Genomic DNA, 10,068 nt, shown 5'->3' on the forward strand with positions numbered 1-10,068 from the left:
GAAGAAGATGAAACATATAGGAAGAAGATGAAAATTGAGTCGATGCAAATCACCTTGGCGTTTTACTTTAGTTTATGCAAAAATAAAAGAAAGAAGAAAGAAAGAAAGAAAAAAGAAAGGAAGAGAGAAGAGAAGCTGCAGAAGCGGCTGGACGGAAGAAGTCATACGTGTTTTGCTTTCCGTCTGATCTTAACGAACACTTCAGACACTCTTGAAAAGAGAAGTTAATGAGCATCGATCCACACACACGTGCGCGCGCGCGCACACACACACACACACACACGCACGCGAGCTGGTGTAGCAGCTGCTGAAGTTTAGTTTCAGATCAATCGTGTACGTCAGTGATGAGCGCGTGACGGCTGCAGTACCATGACGGTACTACATGAGTCGGTTAAGCTAGTATGCCATGCATCGATTACTGCAGTATTACACACAAACACACCGCCTATAGTGGTGACGAGTCTCTGGCAGGGTTCATAGTACTGCACACATCCTCACCGACGAAGAAGACAAAGTAAAGCGTCTCAATCTGTTGATAGTTTTCCGACAGTGTCGGAAATAAAGGACGCTGGGTCTGCTCACATTTCCAATAAGGCAAAGGAAGGACGTGAAAACGCAGCCCTTGTTGTTCTATCAGCCAAATCCACTAGTGGAGGATGTGCGTCCAGTGCGCATGCGCGTGGCCGGCGGTTGGCCCGCTGATCGGGAGCAGATTGGCCTTTTCACGCACGCTCAGTGCGGCTCTTTTGTTTGAGCGCAGCTGGCACGTGTCTGGACTGAATGAACCGCTTCATTCACTCCAGCTCGCTCGAGGAATAATTACTCTGACAAAGAATGACAATTAATTCGCTAATTGACAACACAAACGGTCAATGATACCGTTGCTGTTCTCTGCGGTGCTGCGGCGGCGGCGGCCACGGGCACCCGCATTCTGTCCACCGCAACCACCCGTATTCTGTTCACCACAACCACCCGTATTCTGCTTTTCTGACTGTTTTGGGGGCTCCCTTGAGAGGTGGAGCCCCTCAAGTAAACATGTCCTGCAGCTCTTCTGTGTGTGTGTGTGTGTGTGTGTGTGTGTGTGTGTGTGTGTGTGTGTGTGTGTGTGTGTGTGTGTGTGTGTGTGTGTGTGTGTGTGTTGAACTCCTATAGTATGTACTAATGTGACCATGACCACGGGGTTAATCCGGGGCTTTACTTTCGTTCGGTGTGTTGTGAAATAAAGACTTTATACACGTTTAACGGAAAGGTAAACGTCCCGGCAAAGCACCGGAAATGAAATCATGATTTAACAAATGACAGTAAACTCGACTCGTCTTCCATGTCGTAAAGTATCGGGTGTACTTTTCGGATTTGTAGACCACATACAACACACATCCCGAGGCTATCAGCGCCTTCACTGGTGCGCAGTGTTTTGCCACCGCCTGTTCAATTAAACAGCGACCACCTGTTTCCTGTTTCCGGCCTCTTACCTCACGCGCTGTGAAATTAATTTAGCGCAAATCTTTAAGGCTAAGTATGCCAAAACACTGGCTCAGAGTGACGCCCCCCCCCCCCATCCCAAACCGACAGTCATCCACAAATTAGAGAATCCATATTTGCATATTAACCTGTCGTCTGTGTTGCGCCGCGTCATTATCTAGGTCACACACTAATTGCTTTTGCAAAGCCGTTCGAGGACAACCCTCCTCCTCCTCCTCCTCCTCCTCCTCCTCCTCCGGGCCGGTGCTGTCTGTCTGTCTGTCTGCGTGTGCACCAGTCGTTATTCGGGCTGGCCCTGCAACAGGCGGAAGCCGCAGGTCTGCGCCAACGGACGCTCGTCTGACCGTGCGGACCGACTCTTCAAGCAGCCACCGCCAATGGTGGACTCCCACCACCCTGCACGCCTCCCCTTCACTCCCCCCCCCCCCCCCGGCTCAGGGTGGTTAGGAAGACGCGATAAATAGTTCTGGCCAATTTCAAACATGTCCTACCCCAACAACACCCCCCTGTAAATACAGACCGTGTTTAAGGCACGTGAAGAGCCGTTATGACAGGAAGTGCAGCACACTGCTACAGCTCAGCACGGACGCGCTGTGCCGTCACGAGCTGTGAGAGCACGAGGCTGGCGGTTTTATACTTACACCCGTAAGCCTCTGTGAGAACGGACCGGAGCTTATCTCTGAAGGCCTGACACTAAAACAATTACATATAGTATTATGATTATGATGATTATTATTATTATTATGATTATTATTATTATGATTATTATGATTATTATTATTATTATTCGTCATGCCCAGCAGAAACATATTCAGAAGTTTATATTACCCTGCAAGCGTTGGGGTTTTATTTTTTTCCGCATGTTTGTATCGAATCATGAGCTTAATTTTCTAATTAATACATGTTTAAATTAATAAAATACATTTAATACAGACATACATTTAATACATGTCATGTTGCCTTTTTTGGACACCTTGTGTACACGGCTATAGTAAGGGACTGGTGCTGGTTATAGTGAGGGACTGGTCCTGGTTATAGTGAGGGGACTGCTCCTGGTTATAGTGAGGGACTGGTCCTGGTTATAGTGAGGTTACTGGTCCTGGTTATAGTGAGGGGACTGGTCCTGGTTATAGTGAGGTTACTGGTCTTGGTTATAGTGAGGTTACTGGTCCTGGTTATAGTGAGGGGACTGGTCCTGGTTATAGTGAGGGGACTGCTCCTGGTTATAGTGAGGGACTGGTCCTGGTTATAGTGAGGTTACTGGTCCTGGTTATAGTAAGGGACTGGTCCTGGTTATAGTGAGGTTACTGGTCTTGGTTATAGTGAGGTTACTGGTCCTGGTTATAGTGAGGGGACTGGTCCTGGTTATAGTGAGGGACTGGTCCTGGTTATAGTGAGGGGACTGGTCCTGGCTATAGTGAGGGGACTGGTGCTGGTTATAGTGAGGGTACTGGTCTTGGTTATAGTGAGGTTACTGGTCCTGGTTATAGTGAGGGGACTGGTCCTGGTTATAGTGAGGGACTGGTCCTGGTTATAGTGAGGGGACTGGTCCTGGCTATAGTGAGGGGACTGGTCCTGGTTATAGTGAGGGGACTGGTGCTGGTTATAGTGAGGGACTGGTGCTGGTTATAGAGAGGGACTGGTGCTGGTTATAGAGAGGGGACTGGTCCTGGTTATAGTGAGGGGACTGGTCCTGGTTATAGTGAGGGACTGGTGCTGGTTAGAGTGAGGTTACTGGTCCTGGTTATAGTGAGGGGACTGGTCCTGGTTATAGTGAGGGGACTGGTCCTGGTTATAGTGAGGGACTGGTCCTGGTTATAGTGAGGGGACTGGTGCTGGTTATAGTGAGGGTACTGGTGCTGGTTATAGTGAGGGACTGGTGCTGGTTATAGTGAGGGACTGGTCCTGGTTATAGTGAGGGACTGGTGCTGGTTATAGTGAGGGGACTGGTCCTGGTTATAGTGAGGGACTGCTCCTGGTTATAGTGAGGGGACTGGTCCTGATTATAGTGAGGGACTGGTGCTGGTTATAGTGAGGGGACTGGTCCTGGTTATAGTGAGGGACTGCTCCTGGTTATAGTGAGGGGACTGGTCCTGGTTATAGTGAGGGACTGGTGCTGGTTATAGTGAGGGACTGGTCCTGGTTATAGTGAGGGGACTGGTCCTGGTTATAGTGAGGGTACTGCTCTGGGTTATAGTGAGTGGACTGGTCCTGGTTATAGTGAGGGTACTGGTCCTGGTTATAGTGAGGGACTGCTCCTGGTTATAGTGAGGGACTGCTCCTGGTTATAGTGAGGGGACTGGTGCTGGTTATAGTGAGGTTACTGGTCCTGGTTATAGTGAGGGACTGGTGCTGGTTATAGTGAGGGACTGCTCCTGGATATAGTGAGGGGACTGGTCCTGGTTATAGTGAGGGACTGGTGGTGGTTATAGAGAGGGGACTGGTCCTGGTTATAGTGGGTGGCTGGTCCTGGCTATAGTGAAGGTACTGGTCCTGGTTATAGTGAGGGTCTGGTTCTGACTATAGTGAGGGGACTGGTCCTGGTTATATTGAGAGACTTGTCATGGCTATAGTGAGGGGACTGGTCCTGGTTATAGTGAGGGGACTGGTGCTGGCTATAGTGAGGGGACTGCTCCTGGTTATAGTGAGGGACTGGTCCTGGTTATAGTGAGGGACTGGTCCTGGCTATAGTGAGGGGACTGGTCCTGGTTATAGTGAGGGACTGGTCCTGGTTATAGTGAGGGGACTGGTCCTGGCTATAGTGAGGGACTGGTCCTGGTTATTTTGAGGGACTGGTCCTGGCTATAGTGAGGGGACTGGTCCTGGCTATAGTGAGGGCACTGGTCCTGGTTATAGTGAGGTACTGGTCCTGGCTATAGTGAGGGGACTGGTCCTGGCTATAGTGAGGGCACTGGTCCTGGTTATAGTGAGGTACTGGTCCTGGGTATAGTGAGGGACTGGTCCATATGATCACGTCCCGCAGCCTGCAGGCTGAGGATGAGGGTTCTGGGGAAGGGACTGGTGGTGGTTATAGAGAGGGGACTGGTCCTGGTTATAGTGGGTGGCTGGTCCTGGTTATAGTGAAGGTACTGGTCCTGGTTATAGTGAGGGTCTGGTCCTGACTATAGTGAGGGGACTGGTCCTGGTTATATTGAGAGACTTGTCATGGCTATAGTGAGGGGACTGGTCCTGGTTATAGTGAGGGGACTGGTGCTGGCTATAGTGAGGGGACTGCTCCTGGTTATAGTGAGGGACTGGTCCTGGTTATAGTGAGGGACTGGTCCTGGCTATAGTGAGGGGACTGGTCCTGGTTATAGTGAGGGACTGGTCCTGGTTATAGTGAGGGGACTGGTCCTGGCTATAGTGAGGGACTGGTCCTGATTATAGTGAGGGACTGGTGCTGGTTAGAGTGTGGTTACTGGCCCTGGTTATAGTGAGGGGACTGGTGCTGGTTATAGTGAGGGACTGGTCCTGGTTATAGTGAGGGACTGGTGCTGGTTATAGTGAGGGGACTGGTCCTGGTTATAGTGAGGGACTGCTCCTGGTTATAGTGAGGGGACTGGTCCTGATTATAGTGAGGGACTGGTGCTGGTTATAGTGAGGGGACTGGTCCTGGTTATAGTGAGGGACTGGTGCTGGTTATAGTGAGGGACTGGTCCTGGTTATAGTGAGGGACTGGTGCTGGTTATAGTGAGGGGACTGGTCCTGGTTATAGTGAGGGACTGGTCCTGGTTATAGTGAGGGGACTGGTCCTGGCTATAGTGAGGGGACTGGTCCTGGCTATAGTGAGGTACTGGTCCTGGGTATAGTGAGGGACTGGTCCATATGATCACGTCCCGCAGCCTGCAGGCTGAGGATGAGGGGTCTGGGGAAGGGTCTGCATGCAGAGCTCAGCCTTTCCCTGCCTCATCAATCGGCAGATGGAGCTGCTCCTATACACTGACATGACAGTGCATCTGGTGCTGCGATGCAGGCCCGGTACCGCGGGGCCCGATAAGCCCCGTTCACACTGTGCACCGGGCACCGCGCAACTGGTGCCCGGTGCCCGGCGGATGGTTCACACACGCTGCACAATCTCACTCTCTCTGTCTGTCTGTCTCTCTCTCTCACGCAATTATCTATCTGTCTATCTATCTATCTATCTATCTATCTATCTATCTATCTATCTATCTATCTATCTATCTATCTATCTATCTATCTATCTATCTATCTATCTATCTATCTATCTATCTATCTATCTATCTATCTATCTATCTATCTATCTATCTATCTATCTATCTATCTATCTATCTATCTATCTATCTATCTATCTATCTATCTATCTATCTATCTATCTATCTATCCCTATTTCACTCTCCATCTCTCTACACCCCCCTGTCTCTGCCCGGTGGCCTCGCATCAGCCTCTTTTTTTAAATCCTTGCATGCGACAACCGGCCTTCACCGCTCTCCGCGCGCAGAGGTTCCGTCAAAGCCTCGAGGCAAAATAATCGAACAGTTAATTAAAATATAAAAGGCCTTGAGAATTTTTAAAGAAGCTATTTAAAGCGCCACGCCGCCGTTGTGTGTTGGTTTGGAGTTTGTGTGACTGCGCACAGGAACGGGATAATCAGATCGGAGCGACGCGCCGGATCCGCACGCAGTCTAATCCACGTTGCTGCGTCATGTGCGGCGCTGGCGCGCCGTAGTTCCGCTTTTATTATTGTGGGTGAACATTGAAGGGTCTTTTATTATTGGGGGTGAACATTGGAGGGTCTTTTATTATTGGGGGTGAACATTGAAGGATCTGCGGGGATTTGGACACGAATACAAAGATTCCAATTATTTGATCATTGTGTGCAGTAAGGCCGGAGAGCCGCGGGAGCAGATGGGAGGGAAGTAGTTCCTTAATTAAAGCGCAGAGTCACAGCAGCGTCGTGTAGCGCGGCGCGGCGCGGCGCGGCGCGGCGCAGCGCGGCGCGGCGCGGCGGCGGCAGTTGAGTATCAGGGAGTGGCTTTGGCCCCAGCGCGGCCGAATAAAACCGTCACAACAAGCGGCATTAGGACTCATTTCTGGCGCACATCGATTTGCCCCGGCGGCGGAGGCAGCGCTGCGCCCGCCGGTGCTGGCGCAGGGTAGAGAGGGGATGCGCGCGGGCTGCCGTGGCCCAGAGTAATTGCTGTAATTCGGGTTAACTAAGGAAAGCTCGAGGCTTTGAAGCGCTTCGAGAGCGCCCGGTCTACATCTCTCTGTCTGCCTCCCCCCCCTCCCTCCGCCCTCCCCCTCCCCTCTCCTCCTGTGTGTGTGTGTGTGTGTGTGTGTGTGTGTGTGTGTGTGTGTGTGTGTGTGTGTGTGTGTGTGTGTGTGTGTGTGTGTGTGTGTGTGTGTGTGTGTGTGTGAGAGACATATCTGACAGCCTGCTGGAATAAGTCAGTAAAGCAGACACGGTGAGGAAACCCTCACCCTCCTCACCCTCCTCACCCTCCTCACCCTCCCCATCTTTCTCCGCTTCGCCCTCTCTCGCGCGCTGCCTCGGCAGGCCCTGACCGGAACCTTTGTCTTCTTCTCTTCGTTTTGTGTTTATGTTGTTTCCCGGGCCAGGCAGCCGGAGTCCGTGTCTCTCTGGTCGGGGCCAGGCAGCCGGAGTCCGTGTCTCTCTGGTCCGGGCCAGGCAGCCGGAGTCCGTGTCTCTCTGGTCGGGGCCAGGCAGCCGGAGCCCGTGTCTCTCTGGTCCGGGCCAGGCGGCCGGAGTCCGCGTCTCTCTGGTGCGGGCCAGGCGGCCGGAGTCCGCGTCTCTCTGGTGCGGGCCAGGCGGCCGGAGTCCGTGTCTCTCTGGTGCGGGCCAGGCGGCCGGAGTCCGCGTCTCTCTGGTGCGGGCCAGGCGGCCGGAGTCAGTGTCTCTGTGGTCCGGGCCAGGCGGCCGGAGTCCGTGTCTCTCTGGTCCGGGCCAGGCGGCCGGAGTCCGCGTCTCTCTGGTGCGGGCCAGGCGGCCGGAGTCAGTGTCTCTGTGGTCCGGGCCAGGCGGCCGGAGTCCGTGTCTCTCTGGTCCGGGCCAGGCGGCCGGAGTCCGCGTCTCTCTGGTCCGTGTTGTTGTTGCGCTATGGCGGCTTTACATTTCCGCACATGGCGCACAGCCCCCCCCCCCCCCGCTGTGCGTCAGCGGAGCCCTGAGCTCGGAGTAGTACACGCGCTGTTATGGGCACGTTGGGATCGCCAAAACGCAAACTCTAATGTCGGAGAAGAGCTCGCTCCGAGGACACATTAGCTCGCGCCTACATGATGTTCCTCGTGGAGTGATCATGTTGTGTACTGGCGAAGCAAACAACCCGTGCATAAGACCTCCTGCAGCCTGAACAGGGCTCCGTCAGACGGCCCGGCTTATCGATACCTTAACCCGGGTTATCGGTAGATTAGCCCGGGTTATCGGTAGATTAGCCCGGGTTATCGGTAGATTAGCCCGGGTTATCGGTAGTTTAGCCCGGGTTATTGGTAGATTAGCCCGGGTTATCGGTACTTAAACCTGGGTTATCGGTAGTTTAGCCCGGGTTATTGGTAGATTAGCCCGGGTTATCGGTAGATTAGCCCGGGGTATCGGTAGATTAGCCCGGGTTATCGGTACTTAAGCCTGTGTTATCGGTAGATTAGCCCGGGGTATCGGTAGATTAGCCTGGGTTATCGGTACTTAAGCCTGTGTTATCGGTAGTTTAGCCTGGGTTATCGGTAGATTAGCCCGGGTTATCGGTAGATTAGCCCGGGTTATCGGTAGTGGTCGTTGAAAGGTCAGGTGCGCAACTGCCCAAAGCGTTGTGTTTGGATGTGCTCTGCCGGTCCAAATGGGATAATAAAGTCAGGTAACACTCGCCGTCCCTTCCGTTCGTGCAGCCTCTGGTCACCCGTCACCGACACACACACACACGCGCGCGCGGCTGTTGTCGGTTCGTCACAAACGCAAGACCAGCGGCAGATTCAGCAAAAACTGGCAAAAGAAAAAATTGTTAAAAATCAAAACCCCCGCGTCGTGTCTTTGCTTGCAGTCCGGCTTGTTGGGCGTTTGTGAAGATTTGCGTGAGAATTCCTGCTGTTTTCCAAGAGACAGGAAGGAAATACAACAAACACGACAAAATGTTCGATTTAATTATATAGTGAGAGAAAGCACATCAGACACTAACGTGAAAAAAATACACACACACACACACACACGCATATCTCTGTCTATATAGCGGTTATTGTGTCAAATGTGCCATAAAGGTGTGTGTGTGTGTGTGTGTGTGTGTGTGTGTGCTAAAGGAGCGTTTGTGGTCTAATTTGCTCTGCCGCCCACATCTTGTGTTGCTGTACAGCATGTCAAGACAAAATCGGCATTAAAATGTAGTTTAAAATAAAACCACTTCCCGTCCCGGTGCTGCTTCGTAGCCGTCGGCACGTTTTGCCGTGGACCAGCAGTAAAAGTGCAGGTCGGGCCGGGTCGGGTCGGGTCGGGTCGGGTGGCGTGGCAGCAGAACCGCAAGATGCTCCGTTGCCACATGAAGCCGCAGCACGTTGAGCCAAAAGCCAGATTCTGCCCTTAATCCTGCAGCCCGGCAGCTCGGGGCTCGAGACAACTCACGTTTCCGTTGAAATCCGCGTAAAGTGTGAAATAGCGAGGCGGCCCTGGCGCGAGGGGCCGGGGAGAGGCGGCACGAGCGCCACTTGACATAGTGGAAAAGGGTTAAAAAGGAGAAATGTCCAGAAAATGCGCAGAAAGCGCAGAAAGGAGCGGCGGGCTCCTTATTAAGGCGAAGATACAATATTTATCCCGTGTCTCCTGGGATGCCGCGCTCCTTCTATTGTCCTCCCATCGCGCTCAGTGCTGATGCTTAATTTTCCAAACTTCTATATTACCAAGGGACCTACGACATCAGCCGAGAAATACCCCGCAAGTACAAAATCGGTGAGCCAGCCCCGTCCGTGCAGAGGGGAGACGCGCGCGCCTTCCACCAGCTCTCTGCCGCACCCGATGCACGCGGACTATACTCATTTCTCTCGCTTTTGGGGATTTTAACACGTTTTTTTTTTTTTTTTTTAATTATTCGATCGGAAAGGACGTAAAAAAAAAACCCAAAAACAAACAAAGACAGAAACGAGAACGGGACACTTTGGAGACGCACCATGTCAGCCACCTTCCCCGGACTGGTCCACGACGCAGAGGTACTCCACTTTCATTTCATTTCATTTACTGGGATTTAATTGCAGTGACTTATTTATTCGTTGGCGTGAGAAGTGGCGGGACACGGGGTGTGTTGTGTTTGTGTGTGCAGACGTTGTGTAGTTGGGATCCGTCGGTGGGACCGGGCAGCGTGCAGGAGAACCGGGCTGCTGGCGGTGAAACTGCTTTATTACGGAGGAACAGCCGAGGCGTGTGTGTGCGTGTGCGTGCGCGTGCGTGCGCGTGTGCGCGTGTGGTGTGTGTGATTAGAACATGTTAGGGCGGAACAGCCTCCGCCGACCTGCCATGCAGCGGGAGCGGCAGCGGGACGGCAGGTTTGCGGTAACAACAGAACAGAAACCAGCACGCCTTTTAAGCGCGCGCGGGCAGAGTGACAGGCGTGCCAGAAAAAACAGAAGAAG

General features: G+C 52.6%; 1 protein-coding gene across 1 annotated transcript in view; it reads left to right on the forward strand.

Annotated features, from left to right (window-relative positions):
• Window positions 1-9,609: 9,609 nt before the first annotated feature.
• The window catches only part of tfap2d (transcription factor AP-2 delta (activating enhancer binding protein 2 delta)), a 28,270-nt gene continuing 27,811 nt past the window's right edge, over window positions 9,610-10,068 (forward strand). The window contains exon 1 of the mRNA XM_056295051.1: window positions 9,610-9,648. Coding sequence (XP_056151026.1) covers window positions 9,610-9,648 — 39 coding nt within the window. The remainder of the gene's footprint in view (window positions 9,649-10,068) is intronic.

Source organism: Lampris incognitus, chromosome 15 (genome assembly GCF_029633865.1).
Source record: "Lampris incognitus isolate fLamInc1 chromosome 15, fLamInc1.hap2, whole genome shotgun sequence".
NCBI classification, from domain to species: domain Eukaryota; kingdom Metazoa; phylum Chordata; class Actinopteri; order Lampriformes; family Lampridae; genus Lampris; species Lampris incognitus.